General features: G+C 40.3%; 2 protein-coding genes across 2 annotated transcripts; one reads left to right on the top strand and one right to left on the bottom strand.

The window, feature by feature from the left end:
• The first annotated feature begins 3033 nt into the window (after positions 1-3033).
• si:dkey-197c15.6 (putative nuclease HARBI1) lies at positions 3034-5237 on the top strand. Its single transcript, XM_024386917.2, has 2 exons — positions 3034-3944; positions 4426-5237. Exons 1-2 carry the CDS (start codon positions 3251-3253, stop codon positions 4830-4832), a joined length of 1101 nt encoding a protein of 366 aa, XP_024242685.1. The 5' UTR covers positions 3034-3250; the 3' UTR covers positions 4833-5237.
• Positions 4937-16897, bottom strand: LOC112223745 (protein tyrosine phosphatase receptor type H). The gene is made up of 18 exons (XM_024386918.2): positions 16584-16897; positions 14503-14548; positions 13796-14059; positions 13187-13453; positions 12432-12698; positions 11850-12113; positions 11309-11545; positions 10882-11148; positions 10451-10544; positions 10313-10363; positions 10049-10130; positions 9714-9804; positions 9197-9273; positions 8604-8738; positions 8274-8396; positions 7857-8017; positions 7476-7611; positions 4937-6999 (listed from the first exon to the last, which is right to left on the bottom strand). The coding sequence occupies exons 1-18, from the start codon at positions 16653-16655 to the stop codon at positions 6850-6852; spliced, it is 2784 nt and encodes a 927-aa protein (XP_024242686.1). The 5' UTR covers positions 16656-16897; the 3' UTR covers positions 4937-6849.
• Between the last annotated feature and the right edge of the window lie 311 nt (positions 16898-17208).

Here is a 17208-nt window from a genome sequence, read left to right as displayed (position 1 = left end):
AGGCCCAGTCAACTTAGTGTATGTAAACTTCTGACCCACTGGAATTGTAATATAGTGAATTATAGGTGAAATAATCTGTCTGTAAACAATTGTTGGAAAAATTACTTGCATCATGCACAAAGTAGATGTCCTTACCGACTTGCCAAACTATAGTTTGTTAACAAGAAATGTGTGGAGTGGTTGAAAAACTAGTTTTAATGACTCCAGCCTAAGTGTATGTAAACTTCCGACTTCAACTGTACTGTATAGTGTATTTGGTCCTACAACCTTAGAAATAAATTATTGCATTTTAAAATACCTTTTACTACACTCCTCATCAGAAAGCGTGTAATGCACCCAGAAATATCATATCTCTGTTGGAGATTTTTTTTTAAAGGAACCCTATTACATACAGTGGGGCAAAAAAGTATTTAGTCAGCCACCAATTGTGCAAGTTCTCCCACTTAAAAAGATGAGAGAGGCCTGCAATTTTCATCATAGGTACACTTCAACTATGACAGACAAAATGAGAAAAAAATCCAGAAAATCACATTGTAGGATTTTTAATGAATTTATTTGCAAATTATGGTGGAAAATAAGTATTATCACTTAAGTTTAAATGTACCAAATAAAAATCTAAAAATCTAACATTTCCGTCACATTTTTAACTCTACTGGTAGTTTTGTCCCCCAAAGTTTTGGTGCGTGTGTCACACCCTGACCATAGTTTGCTTTGTATGTTTCTATGTTTTGGTTGGTCAGGGTGTGATCTGAGTGGGCATTCTATGTTGGATGTCTTGTTTGTCTATTTCTATGTCTGGCCATGGTTCTCAATCAGAGGCAGGTGTTAGTCATTGTCTCTGATTGGGAACCATATTTAGGTAGCCTGGGTTTCACTGTGTGTTTGTGGGTGACTGTTCCTGTCTCTGTGTCTGCACCAGATAGGACTGTTTTTGGTTTTCGCACATTTATTGTTTTGTTAGTTATTTCATGTATAGTTACTTCATTAAAGAACATGAATAACCACCACGCTGCATTTTGGTCTGCCTCTACTTCACCACAGGAAAACCCTTACAGCATGCGCCCTAGCCAACAGTTCGCAGATACAGTGCGGGTAGGCTAGTCTACATGATGAGATTACTATAGATATGAGCAAGAATATTTTTATTTGTCAAACGGCAGTCAAGTATCGATCATCATGTCACCAGAATAAGACCCTTGGAAATGTGCATCAAGATCACCGTGCATGTCCCCACCCTGTGAATTTCTTCAGAACTTATTTCATCTGCAGCCTAATAAACTGCATGGTTTCCTGAGTCATAGTGGGAGGACCACACAGTATGTCATTGCGTAACTCCAAGTTTACTTCGATATCATGGTTATTATAGCAATATTTGGTAATAAAGGCGTTTCCACCGCCATTTCTCGCATAATACATTTTAACTGACACAAAAAGATCCCAACATGTCGAACGAACCAGAGTCAGTGTGTTATCTATAAACACAAACCATCTTGGTCTGTCGGAATTTATAAAATTGTACCGAAACTTTCTGTTTCCATCAGAGCTGTCGTGATTTATTTTATACAGTACGACTTTACTCGCATAACTGTGGATGGAAATGTGGTAAGGTACTTAAATAGTTACCCAGAAATATTTGATATCAAAATAGCTGCACTGGGCCTTTTAACAAAGAATTTGAGGGTCTCCTGTACACTTAATGAGGTAGGCTACTAGAACATATTGGAGTATGTAGTTCTATTAGGCCATCTAATGAAAATAATGAGCTAATAATATAAGAATTCCGGTATTGGAAGTTTGAGCTTCATAATGCAGGTGATTTATGTGTCTTTGTAATGAAATGGCAGGGGGCCAAATCTGATCCATACCTGTAGGTGGCATATATAGACCCCTTTCTGTGTTTGCAAACATTGCCGCATGAGGGCGATCCGCGCCAGTTGGTGGCAGAAAAAAAGGGGAGTTCTTATAGAATGGCCGCGAAAAAAAAGTGCATTTCACACTACTTTTGGATTAGAATTACATTTTAAGGCTCGTCTGAATGTCCTGCTTAATATAATGTTTGTGTCATCATCGCAAATCAATTATTTTGCAAAGATCACAACCGAATATAATCTTAGGGACTGTTCATGCAAGAATCAAAACATAACTGTAAGCATATGAGAACCCAAGAAAGTTATTCTTTTTTAGGATTAATCTAAACGTAAATCTAGGCTATGTTGAAAAGGCGTAGATGACGATGGCTTTCTTACTGCCCCAATAAGTCGGTCAGTGTGCCGTGTACTGGAAAGGGGTCGATATCCACTCAGAAGGGCGAGGCACGCTACATCTCATTCTTACATATTGATTTTGTTTTTGATGTATTGAGAGGGAAATGATAAGGTTTGCAATAAATTCATTTAAATGTGATATTGTGAATTTGGGATTACAATATATTGTATATAGTGGTGTAAAGTAACTAAGTAAAGAAAATATGTACTTTTTTACTCTTATTATACATTATACATTTTCCCTGACACCCAAAAGTACTCGTTACATTACGAATGCTCAGGCAAGACGTCAATATGGTCCACTTCATGTATAACGCGTTGTCATCCCTACTGCTTCTCATCTGGTGGATTCACTAACCATAAATGCAGCATTTGTACATGAAATGTTGGAGTGTGCCCCTGGCAGTCTGTACATTAAAAACATAAGAAAATCGTGCCATCTAGTTTGCTTGCTATAAGGAATTTGATGTATAGCATTTACTTAGTCCTTTTTTCCACCAATCTACTTAAGTACATTTAAAACCAGATACTTTTCAACTTTTACTCAAGTAGTATTTTACTGGGTGACTTTTATTTTAGCTTGAGTCATTTTCTATTAAAGGCATCTTTACTTTTACTCAAGTATGAGAATTGAGGACTTTTTCCCACCACTGATTTTATCAATACATTATTTTGAGAGTATGTAAAATACGTGTCATACTGTACATTTGCAGCAAAGGCTTCTCGAGCCCTCCAGCCCATAGATGGCGGTGTACCCCTTTACAGACCATGTCCACCAATGAAGGTGTACTTCCTTCCTCCACCACGTTTTTCATTGTTTACAATCGTTCGGCGCAAATAAACTTGTGTATTTGAAGCTTAACGTGAATGAAATGTGACATGTTTAGGATTTAGATAAGTAGCTTGCCGGAATGTTCTAATTCCATGCCGAGCATCCAACACGGGTTATTTCTCTGCAAACATTTGCCTGCTAGTCTAGCCTAGACATGGCTTTTGCTCCGGCTGTGTGGTTAGCTGCTCAAGCAGAACTCTACGAGGACGACGAAGAGGCCGAGGTAAACAACTTCCCAGAGCCACAGAAAAACTACTTGGGCGATTACAATGATGATTATTTATTTGAGAGGTTCCGTTTAACTAGACCTTGCATTAGTTTCATCACGGATTGCGTCAGGCTCCGGATGAAAGTCACGCTCCAGCAAATGAATGGACCTTCCGTCGATGAAATGGTGATAGTGGCACTGGACTATTACGTAAATGGTATTTTGTCGACCAAAGTCGTAGATATGATTCAAATGGAGCAAATGGAGATTCACGAAGTCATCAACAATGTCTCCAAAGTGTTGTCAGGTATGGTCAGGGAGTTTATCACTTTCCCGGCGAATGGTGAGGAACGAGCAAATGTGGCGCACGAGATCAAGAAAATATGCGGGATTCCGACCTCCATGGGCTTGGTGGGATGCATGCATGTCAAGGTGAGACCACCTCATCACGACAAGGAAGCTTTTCGGAACACAATGGATAACCACACCGTCATGACCCAAGTCATATGCGATTGTGAAGGGAATTTAATGAGTGTTGAAAACTGCTGCGTTGGCAGCACACCAGAGCAAACCATATGGGATATGTCGGATATTGCCCAGCAACTAAAGCATGGAGCACATGGGACGCATTGGATCATTGGTAAGCTAATTCTACACAGGAATATGTTTTATACATTTGTTATGACTAGAAATACTGTGCAGACCCACTAGCCACCCCTGTTATGAAGGGTCTCCAACTCCGAGTCCTGGAACGCTATTAAGTGTGCAGGCTGTTTCAGCCCAGTACTAACATCCGTTTTAAACCATCAACAAGCTGAAATCAGGTACGTTGGTCTGGAACAGTTCTGAGTGAGTTAGACCATAAACAGTGGTCTAACTTTAGGTGGGTCACTCCGTCAGTGTTAAAAAAAAAAGTGTATGATTGTGAACAAATTAGGAAAATCAGGGTGGAAGATGAATTGACAATCAATGAACTGTATTTCATGGTAAACTGGAAGGATCTTTATTGTTTGGAAGAATAGTTTTTACCCTGTGTCTTGAACGCTTTATGCATTTGTTTTCAGCAGATTTCACCAATGTTCATACTTGCCTCTTTTTTTTGTTGGTTTGATCCCACAAAGCCGGAAAAGGCTATGCGTTGAGCAGACACCTCCTGACGACCGTTTCACCAGCCAAAGAGAAAGCGGATCGGCGGTTCAATGCAGCCCACTGCATGATCCACTCGGTCCTCCAGAGGACCATCACCTTGGTGAAGAGGCGCTTCAGGTGCCTGGCCAATCTGGGCCACGTGCAGCAGAACAGTCTGGACAAGAAGGCTGAGATCATCAAGGCCTGCTGCGTCTTGCATAACATCGCCAAGAAGTTTTCGGTGCCTGCGCTCAACGATACCGTGTTAGAGACTATGCACCCGGCCGAGAATCACCAGGTGCCGGTGGTGGAGGTGCCTAGCTACGCAGAGAAATCGAGAGCTGCCATTATCGGCATTTATTTCTCGCATTCCTCCGGGAATGACGGCATTTCAGACTGAGGACAATGGAAATATTTGTATAAAATGGTTGTTGACATTTGGGTTTAATAGGAGGATGGTTCGGTCCCTTATTATAACAGTTTGTGAAAGTAGGTGCTACTGGATTGACAAAAAGTATTTTATTTTATCACGCTTTGTGATACATGAAAACCAAATGACAATACTTTGGGTTTATCTATTTACATGTTTTTATGAATTGCAATTTAGAAATTGATAGGCTAAAATTGACATTTATTGAGAACACAAGCAGCATTTTCTAATGCAATGATAAAAAAAAAAGTACCTAGGTGAATGTGAAGTGTGCTGAATTCTCCTGAACATAGCCAGTGAATGATTACATACAATATATGCTACAAACATTATGTACATGTGAATATATTTAAATAAAAATCTTAACATACAGAAGAAATGAGCAAGATGAAACTTTTTGTTTAAGTCAATCACATTGGTGCAATTTTCACAAACATATGGTACATTTTCACAACTCAAAACAGATCATCAAAAAGGCTCATGATTCAAATCTTAACGTTTTCAATTGACTGATTACAACAAACATTCAGTCGCTTGTTCACTGCACCAAATCATTCTTTCAATTTGGATACATATTCAGTCTGCATTGAACAAAAATCTAAACATGTAAAGTTATGAGCTGAAAAATAAATCCTACACATTTTCCATCGCACAAAAGTCTTATTTCTCTCAAATGTTGTGCACAAATTTGTTTACATCCCTTTTAGTGAGTGTTTCTCCTTTGTCAAGATAATCCATCCACCTGACAGGTGTGGTATATCAAGAAGCTGATTAAACGGCATGATCATTACACAGGTGCACCTTGTGCTGGGGCCAATAAAAGGCTACTTTTAAATGGGCAGTTTTGTCACACAACACAATGCCACAGATGTTTCAGGTAATATGCAATTGGCATGCTAACTGCAGGAATGTCCACCAGAGCTGTTACCAAATAATTGAATGTTAATTTCTCTACCATTTGCAGCCTCCAACATTGTTTTACAGAATTTGGCAGTACGTCTAACTGGCCTCACAACAGCAGACCACATGTAACCACGCCAGCCCAGGACCTCCACATCCGGCTACTTCACTTGATGGATGTTGATGGATGTTGCATTTATATTTTTGTTCAGTGTAAGTATCTGCTTTTCAAAATGTAATATTCACTTTACTTTTGATATGATTTGTCATTTGTTAACAATACAATTAACTCAAAACTGTTCAAAACTAATAACTACTGAACCAAAATGATGTATTGCCTAGTTACATTTACATTTTTGTAATTTAGCAGACACTGTTATCCAGAGTGACTTTAAGGAGCAATTACGGTTAAATGCCATTTTCAAGGGCAGATCGACAGATTTTTCAGCTAGTCGGTTCAGGGATTCGAACCAGTGAACTAGTTAACATGTATAGTTTGATAACTGCTGAACACTACATTTCTATATTTTTATGTCATAAATCTATCAATTTGACATGAATTTATGTTGGAAGGTAAAAACAAATCATACATGGATGTGGCTGTAAATACTTCATCATCCTCCTCCATCAGTCTGTGTGCTTCAATAGGACAATGTGGAAAGAGTCGCTATGTGCTACCATTGGGAATAATAGTGTATTATAAACTGGGTGGTTCAAGCCCTGAATGCTGATTGCCTGACAGCCATGGTATATCAGACCGTATACTACAAGTATGACAAAACATTTATTTTTACTGCTCGAATTACGTTGGTAACCAGTTTATAATAGCAATAAGGCACCTCGGGGGTTTGTGATATATGGCCAGCGCGATGCGGCTTGCCTAAGAACAGCCCTTAGCCGTGGTATATTGACCATATAGCACACCTCCTTGAGCATTATTGCTTAAGTAAGGGGCATTACAAGTGTTATCAGTTTAGAATTTTGTACTTAAGAGAGTTTTTCAAGTATACCATTTACATCTGAAAAATGTTCCAAAGTGATTGGAACAATAAAACGAACTCACAGCAGACAATCCATGGCCTTATCTTCAGGCCTTTGGATTGGCAGCTTGGAACTCCCTCAGTGCTGTGGCGTTGGCGTAGATCAAGTCCGAGTTCTCGTAAAGGGCCTCTTGTATCATCTTCTCTTTGGGCTCCAGAGAATCCATGATGCATTGGTGCAGGAAAACATACTGCGACTAAAAGAGTGTAAATGGCCATGATAAGCCACAAATGGAGCCTCATAAGTCATGTATTCATTTTTTTATCAACCCTTTAGTCTTTAAACCCAAAGAGGGCAGGGCTGCGGAGCTGTGTGTTACGCCACTGATTATAACTACAAGTTAAGTATAACAAAGAAATGTAAAGATGTGTCAAATAAATGATATCCAGCTCAGGCCTCCAGCTATGCATTTGGTTTGCTAACTTGCTAGCTAAGTGGCTAGATGTCAAGATCAAGCTTCTAGGTTACAGTAGATCAAGCTTCCGGATCAAGATCACTGTTGCCTAAATTGTTTTGTGCATGTTCGGTAATACCGTATACCCCAGTATGGTACAGAAACGGTATGACAATCTAGATATCGCCCAACCCTAATCAATAGATATTGTCCATATTTTAGGGTAGTACCTAGCGTTAATGTGGTGATCGTTTCTATGAGGCTAACACAGGCCTTACCTCTGTCTGAACCATGAGCGGCCGACTCAGCCTCATCTTGTGCACAAAGGCAGCGATTCCCACCGCCTTCTCCCTCTCCAACTGTTGTAGCATCACGTCCAGAGCAATGATGGTGCCCGTCCTCCCCACCCCAGCACTGAGAGACAGGGAGAGTGATGTAAACATAATGTACACGCACAGAACAATACAGTTCAATGAAGAGACCACCTAAAACTAGGCCTATACTTGAACTGTCACCACCAGTCATTGAAAACACACCTCACTTGTTGGTTAACGGTGCATTCTTCGAACACTGCAATAGCGTTGCCACATTGCACATCCCTATTTAGAATTTTTCTCTGTGTAGAGTAATGGCTGGGTGTTGTAGGTACTGTACGTTACCTGCAGTGCACCACAGTGGGTCCGCTGTTCTCTTGGCTCTCTATGTGCTGTCTGACCAGCCCTCTGAACTGGATCAGAGCCTCCGTTCCCTCTGGGACTCCGTGGTCAGGCCAGGCCGTGAAGTGGAAGTGTTTCACAGGGCGCTCCTCAGATGTGTCCCTCTGAAAGACAGAATTATTTAAATGCAGAGGCGATATTCACACGGGTAGTAAGCAGAGAATGCACTGAAAACCTTGTCCAGGGGGGTGTTCAGAAGGGAGAGAACATTTTGAAACAGAGTGCTACCGAAAGGAACTACCTGATCTTGTCCAATAAGATCAGAGATGTTCATTTTTTTGTAGCAGAACGTTTTGCAACTGTGTGCCCTACTGAACATGATGACCCAGGTTTCATAAGTAGAACAAGCACTTTGCTTACACTTTTCACTACAAACTCCCGCAGGGTCCAGTTGGTTTCCCTTTTCTCTGACCTGACTGTTACCAACAGGTCTCCGTACAGGCAAGGGGTGTAGTCCAAAGGCCAGTACTGCTCACATTTAGTCTAGGGAGACACAGACAGAATAGGTGATTGTTTCTATATAAATACAGTACATAGAATGAAATCCGTCAAATTGCCATGTTCTGAGGGGCTTTGCCCGTTCTAGTGATCCTATTTCTATGACTATCACGGTTTATCTGTGATGTCACCACATTCTCCACACACACAATGCAAAGCAAACACATTAAGGAGGACTCCAGCAGGACTCACCCTCCCTCCTTCGGTGCAGTTGGTTACCATGACCACACCCTTTACCCTTTGCTCCCAGATCATTCTCCAGAAGTCGTCGACAGTGGTGGGCAGGGGACCCTGTGCAGCGATGTACTGTCTGCTGTTACCGTAGCCCTGAGACAAAAAGCACCCGGGTTAAGAAAACACACCTATTCGACTTAGAGTAATCCATGATGACTCAGATGTGTAAACATTTACAGGTGCAAGAACTTCCTCTAAGGCATATTATTCAGCGATATCGTAACGTGACACTAGAATATTTTTTACATTATGCCATTTTATAACTGACATAAAGGTTTGTGTGGGGATGTATTGGAAAACATATACGGGGCAAATAACTTGTAAGATTGGTGAAAGTTGACCTTTGGTGTTATGCAATTTTTCAAGCCAACCCTTTACCGTAAGTAGGCCTTTTACAGCAGGCTATCAAGGTTGAAATCAACATAGTAGATAATTCTATTACTGACCTAATTACTGCAGTCACAGTAAGAATAGCTGTATAGGATATCTAGGACTGATATGGACATTGCTCTGTATTAGGAAATCCATGACTGATATGCTGCTGTACGTACTGGCATGTAATTGGCATTTATGTAGTCAGAGCTCATGTTGTTGTTTAGGATGGTTAGCTTCACCCGACACCAGTCATCTGGAGAGAGAGAGAGAGGTGGAGAGAGAGAGAGAGAGAGAGGTGGAGAGAGAGAGAGGTGGAGAGAGGAGAGAGAGAGAGAGAGGTGGAGAGAGAGAGAGAGAGAGGTGGGAGAGAGAGAGAGAGGTGGAGAGAGAGAGAGAGAGAGAGAGAGAGAGAGAGAGAGAGAGAGGATTTAAAACACTTGATGATTTAACAACTTCACTTTGGGGATTAAAACGATTAAAACTATAACCTCAAATTGTATCAAATCTGCAGGTGGGGTGATTAAGCCAAAACTCTGCCTGGAATCTGAGGGATATCTGATCCACCCTATTATACTTAGTCGATTGGCTGACACAAAGTTCAACTGTTGCAATAAAAAGTGGTGATGTCAATTCAACAACGGTATGTTGTTCACATGATGTGTACTGTAGAACTGGCAGCCAGAGTACACTTACATGGCAGTACATTGGTGAAGCGGTTCTTGTTCTTGTTCTCCTCCAGAATGGCTGCTTTTTGAGTCTGCTCTGTGCCAACAGGGACGAAGTCCTGCATAGAGATATGAAGCATAGATCGTGCATAAAGTAAAACAAATGGATGTTTACATATTCAGAAGGGTCTGCTAAAGTTTTATGCGCAGACAAACAAGATGGATTACAAGACGACAAAATGAGAAAAAAAAAATGCATTCTAATACGGTAGGGAACGCAACATTGGACAATCGCCCAACCACTTTGCATTGCCAACACAATGATGGAAACAAACAGAGCGAGCACGTTATCCTTATCGCTACCTCATACTCCTCACTGAATCCTCTGTTCGTGTCAGCGCTCATTGTGTGGTAGTGGTCTGAAAACTTCCCCGTGGGAATAGCTCTGGGGGGAAAAGGGAAGATAGTAAGTTCTCAGTTGAATATTCCAAAGTAGTTACTGTTATTAACAGCTGTGGGGTCTAATACATGTCTTTTTGGCTTTGCTGCACATAGTCGCTAAGGGGTTGGAGTTTAAGGCTAAGTCTGACTCTTAAATACTGAAAATGAACTCTATACTGTACATACTTGAATTTATTGCTGGTTAGTTTGGATTCCACAAACAACAACTTGGGCCGGCTATTGGAAACGGGAAAAGAAAAGCATTGATTATTGAGTCCACATGGTTTCCTTATCGAACGTCATTGTGAAGGCAGCCGCACCGACCTGAATATTTCTGGCTTCCGAAGCCATATGAAGAAAGCCAGACAAACCAGGAGGCAGAGTAGCAGCACAGCCATGACTGACCCTGCAATGACCCCTATAGGGAAGAAACCTGGGCTTTAGTATGAGCGCATAGGGCATGACATGTTAATAAATGGGTTATAGGTTTACTTCTAAACATGTAAGAGTAATCTGAGCAAATGAGCAACACACTTTTAGTATCAAAAGATCATATAAAACAAGATGTAAAAGCTCTCCATATTGAATACAGGAAGCGGGTAAGATCCCATGGTTTTCCGCCAGAAGAAGTCATGGCAGCTATATCACATCATGCTGTGTGTAGATGCTGTTATCGGTGGTAATACAAGTATCATTGACCAATCATTGAACCTTTTAACATGAAATGCTTAAATATAAATGCTAGGCTCACTCACCTCTTGGGTCTGTATTACAGCTGAAAGAGACAGCCTTACTTATCCGACGCCCAGAGATTGAGGCCAAAGACACTCGATAGGTCTGGGCAGGTTGAACCCCATCGATGTCCACCTTCCTCACCCACTCTCCCTCCACCCTCTGAGGGCTTTTCCCAGTCACATTCACCTCCACACTGGTCCATATTCCCTCCGGCACATCCCAGGCCAGAGAGAAAGCGTAGCCACTGGACAAATAGTCACATCTCGGTCTTATCAGGGCTGGGGGAACTGATTAAAACAAAAGAAGGAAGATGTCACCTTAACTCCCTGCTAAAGTCACTATCCTACAGGTGTACCATAATACATCAATGCTAGACTACTAATATATTTAGTGGGAAAGTGGACTAAACACAATAGGTCACTTTGACAAAGTAAGAGACTGACTCACCCACAGTCTCCACCTGGACACACAAGGGAAGTTTTTTAGAATCCTTTTCAAACCAAAGAGTCAGTGTGTACTCTGCCCCAGGGTAAAGGAGAGTGAATGACAGATTGCCATTAATGTTAGAGACGACTTGAGTCTGACTGCCATTTTTGGCTTCTCCATTGGAGACGATCTCGGGCAGGAGCACAGTCTGAATGGATGAGCTGGTGACCTCCCAAGATAAAACAGAGCAACATATCTCTGCAGGGAAAAGCAAGGGACTTCTGTTGATAGCGTTCACATTTAACGATTGAATTCGGTTTTTATGTGTCAAATGACTGTGTTATTCAGGCAATACTTCTGCTGAGTTTTCGACTCAATCCTTCTCCATAATATATGAAACTCTAGACCATCTGGACTATCCAAATAAAGTGGGACCGACTTGAAGAGCGAACTTTCACTGTAGCCACAATAAAACAACTGATTGGACAATTTTAGGGTAAGAACTGTGAGATGATTCTAATTGGGAATCAAGGTTTTAAAAAAAAAAAAAAAGCTCATTTACTTGTTACTGTGAAGTCGCTTTTTCCACTGCTCTTGATGCCTTCAAACACAGTGAAGAGGGTGAAGGCATATCTTTTCCCAGACGTGAGAGTTGAAACTTGATGTGTCACTGTTTCTCCTGCATTAGGAATGTCGTTATTTTTCATATTGTCGAAATGCAGCACATAACTAGAGACTCCTTTCGCCGGCCTCTTCCACTCCAGAGTTACACTGGTCTCATTTCGGTGTGTCTCTTTTACAGTGACAGCCTCGACATTAAGGGGAGCTAATACAGAGAGAAGAAACATAACCAATCAACACAGTCAACGCACCGCTTCAAAAATGACTACCGTACATGTCTGATCTTTAAATAACCCCAATAACTATTCAGCATCAGAAGATTCCAGAGTTAAAAAGCATGAATCCAAATCTAAAATGTTAAAATTTAATAACAATATTTCTGAGAAGACAAACCATATATATATATTTTAAGGTTATAGATACATTAAATACTGATATATCTCACACAAGAGTGATCCATGAAAATACTGAAAGACAATCTAGTACCCCCCCCCCTCCAATTTCTAAAAATAAATAAACTTACCAGTGACTGCAGACAATTTACTTCCAACAGTACTCCTGACACCTTCAAACACAGAGAAGAGAGTGAACATATATTTTTCTCCAGCAGTGAGAGGTGAAACTATGTGTGTCACTGTTCCACTTTCATCAGATGCAGGGATGATAGTATTCATCCCAGAGGTGTCCAGCAGCTCATAAGTGATCCTTGTGCCATTCACTTTGCTCCACTGCAAAGTTATACTGGTCTCATCTTGCCCTGTCACATTGACATCACCTACACCGAGGGGACCTAAGATATAAAGACAGCAAGATGACAATGACAATTAATGCATTCACAATGTGTATTTAGAATGCATTCACAATGTATTTACAATGCATTCACAATGCATTCACAATGTATTTACAATGCACTCGCAAAGTATATTTACAATTCATTCACAATGCATTCACAATGTATTTACAATGCACTCGTAAAGTATATTTACAATGCATTCACAATGCATTCACAATGTATTTACAATGCACTCGCAAAGTATATTTACAGTGCATTCACAATGTATTTTACAATGCGTTCACAACTCATGTCACTCACTTTGTAGATTTTAGAATGTGTAGATGTAATATTATCTTAAGACATCATAATCAAGATATTATATGCCATTTAGCAGACACTTTCATCTGAAGCGACTTACGGTCATGAGTGCACACATTGACAGGCATTGAGAGGCATTTAAGGATGCAAGAAATTACACAGAATCCAATTCTCAAGAGACTCACGGGTGATTGCGGAGAAATTGTATCCCTTGCTTGGTAGTGCTTTGAACACAGTGAAGAGAAGGAACTCGTATTGTGTCCCAGCATTGAGAGGTGAGACTGTGTATGTCACCGATCCATCCACATCAGATACAGGGATGGTAGTATTATTAGTCCCATTCCTGAACTGCAGCTCATAAGTGATCCCGTTCCCATTCACTTTGTTCCACTGCAGAGTTACATTAGTCTCCTCTTGCCCTGTCACATTGACCTGAGCTACATTGTTGGGAGCTGAGGGGGAAAGCAGAGAGGCAAAACAAATATGACAGAAGCATGCATGTACTTTATCACGGAACCGCAGCCAATAACAGCCCGACGCCATTCTCCGGTTTGTTCCAACGCAGAGTTATACTGGTATCATTATGCCCTGTCACGTTGACATGATCTACATTGACAGGAGCTGAGACACAAAACTTTTTTTTTTTTTTGGTTGGTTGAAAAAGGTCCGTTGTATTTCCTTAAACCAGTATGCAAATGATTTCACTGTACAGGTACAGTGTACTGTATACGTTCATGTATGAACAGCTTAAAGACCTATATTAATAGCTGAAAATGTATCCAATGTCCACCTACCAGTATCAGCTGTAAAGTTAAATCCATCGCTCCTGTCACTCTCACGTACACTGAAGAGAGTGAAGTTGTATTCTGTCCCGGCAGTGAGAGAGGAGACTGTCTGTGTCTCTAGCTCCTGATTTTTTTCCGTGGTGTTTATCAATGATGTCCCATTTTGGAACTTCAGTTCATACGTGTACTCCGGTTTCTTCATCCACTCCAGAGTTACACTGGTCTCATTTTGCCCTATCACGGTGACATTTGCATTTGTTACCGCCGTGGGACCTGAGACACAAAACAGAACAATTCAGTCAGTAAAATGTTTTGCAATATCATTGTTCTCCAACAACAACAACAAAAATGACTTTTTCTTTCATAGCAGTCCCATCTGCTATGACTTGGGCCCTATGCTTTGTTTTGATCATCTCACATGGCCTGGATTTGAATCTTTCTTTTCAGCTTTTTCCGTAAATGAGACACCCCCCAAAAGAAAATTCAAGCAATGTCTGAAGATGGTGCTGGAGCATCTGACTTAAAGTGAAAAGGGGACCGTTTGATGGGAAAAGCTTAAAATATAGGGTCAAATCCAATTCATGTTACATGATTAACCAAAAAAAACCCAGGGCCCTAGCTATGACATGTAATATAACTCAAATATCATGTACACAACATTAAAGCATTACACAATCACCCGTCAAATGATGCAGGGTATGAGATTGAACACTTACTTGGATTAAGGGTTGAAGATGGGATTGAAGGTGTAGTAGATTGGCACTGAAAGCAGAATTACAGCTATGTTAGAAGAACATACAAAAAGATGGGACACTGGTGGCAAGACACACACACACACACACACACACTAACATAGCTTCAGTATAACTATATTTAGTAGGTGGGTTATAACAGCTGTCAAATGAACCACACATCTGACTGATTCTCCAAAGTGTGTTCTCACACTCCTTCTGCTCCTCCTTCCTGCTTTTACATTTCATACAGCTGTTGTCATTTCTGCTTTTTCTCTTCTCCATTACCCGAACGTTGTAAATCAAACCCTGTGAATTATCTGAAATGGCCCTCCCTCCCTTCTCGAAATCCCAAACTGTTGTGGTTTTCAGCTTTCTGTAACAAGCATATTCACGCAATGTCAGCTTGAATGTGTTTGCTTTCACCTTATTAGTCTCTCCTACTACTTATAGTACTTGTATAAGGCAGTGTAGTAGGCTATGTTGATTAGTGTCTTACTAGTATACAGTATCATGGGGAACCAAAGAACAACTGTACAGTATTTGTACAATATATGCAGGACAGAGGAGTCTATCGCTTACAACATCAGTTCTCTGGAAATGATTGTGTATTTCCCCAAATTGTGACACAAACCTCAGAGGTCCAAAAATAACTCACGCTATCTAAGGGGATCTTATTCAGCCTTAATTACATGCGACTGTGTTATAATTCAATTGACCATTCAAATTGGCCTATTCCTAATTCCAATGTAAACTTACAAAACCAGTTACGGCTAACTATCAGTAGCTAACCATGTTTAATGCCACCACTGCATGTCCAATAAATCACTGTGTGTTTATTTCATGAGAATAACTCAAAATATACATTTTTTTATTATTTATTTCCCTGTGCCTCCTTTTGCCATTGAAATGCTCAGCCTGATCGTGTGATACAAATGTAAATATATTTACATATACAGCCCTGATTGGCGGATAGGATAATCTAGACTCTGGACTAGAGCCTACCTCGCGTACTCCTTCAAATTAGGAGGATACATATGCAAATATAGGATGACTGGTCATTTGTCAGAATAATTTGATCAGATTGTGATGTCATGCTGTGGTCCAAAAACTCCCTCCCACCGGAACAGGTTGAAATTCCAGGCATTTTTTAAATATATTTTTAAAGCTTTCACAGGGTGTTATTTCGACCTCATAGTGTGTAAATATTATAATAAAAGGAAAATCACATTTTTGACTGCACTGCCCCTTTAAAGCGTTAGGAACATTGAAGAAAGTGTATGGTGGTTGCATTCATAAGGGTTACATATCTCCCCCAATAAATCGATCTCATTTTGACTACAGTAAATGTCAAAATTCCAGCTGATGTCCGACAGCAGCTAGACTTATAGAGTATCAGAGATCAGTTATAGAGATCAGTTTCCAATCATCTGGTTGGGGGAGTATCTGCCTTTTGATAAGAAAATAATTTCAGAGCAAACTCTACAGCAAGATGCATTAAAGGTATGTCTCCTTAGGCTGTGTTTCACAAGCAGCCCAATTCTGACATTTTGCCCAATTATTGATCTGATCTGATTGGTCAAAAGACTAATTAGTGGCAAAAGATCAGAATTGGGTTGCCTGTGTAGAAGCAAATTCGTATTGAATTACTTTGTATAACAAATATATTTTGTTTGCTGCTTTTAACAAAGTCAGTCATAAAATGTTACTGTACAATATCTATATTTAACAGTACACCTGTTAGAGTCAATTCCATTTGAATTCAGTCACTTCAGGGGAAAAAATTGAATTCCAACTCAATAATTGTTTATTTTTAACTTCTTGAATTGGAATTCCAAGAAAATAGACCCAAAACCTGCGTAACGCAGCAATTCATGTGCACTGTACTGATTCAAGTGTTGTTGCCTTTTCATTTAAGCTTTAATTGATATAGGCATATTTTCTGCTCTAAACAAACTTTTTTCAAGCAGACAAAGTTTTAAAAACTATCAAACCACTAGCATACGTCAAACAACAGAGGCCCGGACTATTCAAGTGACACAAGAAGCAAAGTGAAAATGACTCACCCACACTCCTGCCACACAGAGGCACATTATAACGTGAGATAATCCCATTGCTAGTGACAAAGACCACACCATGCCAAGGCACGGTACAAATGTTGAAAATGCACTAACACCAATGACTATTTTCTATTGAAATTATTATCAACTAAAAGCAACAGTATCTTGGCCCTCCTAGGTTATCTTCGTGCCCTGATTATCCTACACCGATCCTTTATTTGCTTAATTCCACCAGTGTTGACTTTTCATTTTCTCACACGTCCTCCTCTCGGTCACCTCTGATCTCATATCATGGCTGTCTGCAACTTGTTTTATTGTTACTTCTCTTTTTTTTCTGCTTGAAACAACCACAGAGAGAGAGAGAGAGAGAGAGAGAGAGACATTTGCCCCGCCTGTTACTTCCTTATTATCTCGTCACCTCCTGTCAAGTCTTGGAGAGCATCTCTATCATGTAAATGTATTAGGTTTATGCAAATTGAACATATGTTTACTCTTTATCAGTTGGACGATTGAGTGCTGTCTATTAAAAAGCGAAATGGGGAAAAGGTGTTGGCGTGTTGTTGAGTGTGTCTCGGTGTGCATGTGGGGTGTGTAAGGAAATTAAGCAACAGAAATACGTAGCGCTAGGTGT

The sequence above is a fragment of the Oncorhynchus tshawytscha genome, linkage group LG24 (assembly GCF_018296145.1).
Source record: "Oncorhynchus tshawytscha isolate Ot180627B linkage group LG24, Otsh_v2.0, whole genome shotgun sequence".
In the NCBI taxonomy this organism is placed as follows: Eukaryota; Metazoa; Chordata; class Actinopteri; order Salmoniformes; family Salmonidae; genus Oncorhynchus; species Oncorhynchus tshawytscha.
This window is presented reverse-complemented; position numbering and strand designations above follow the sequence as displayed.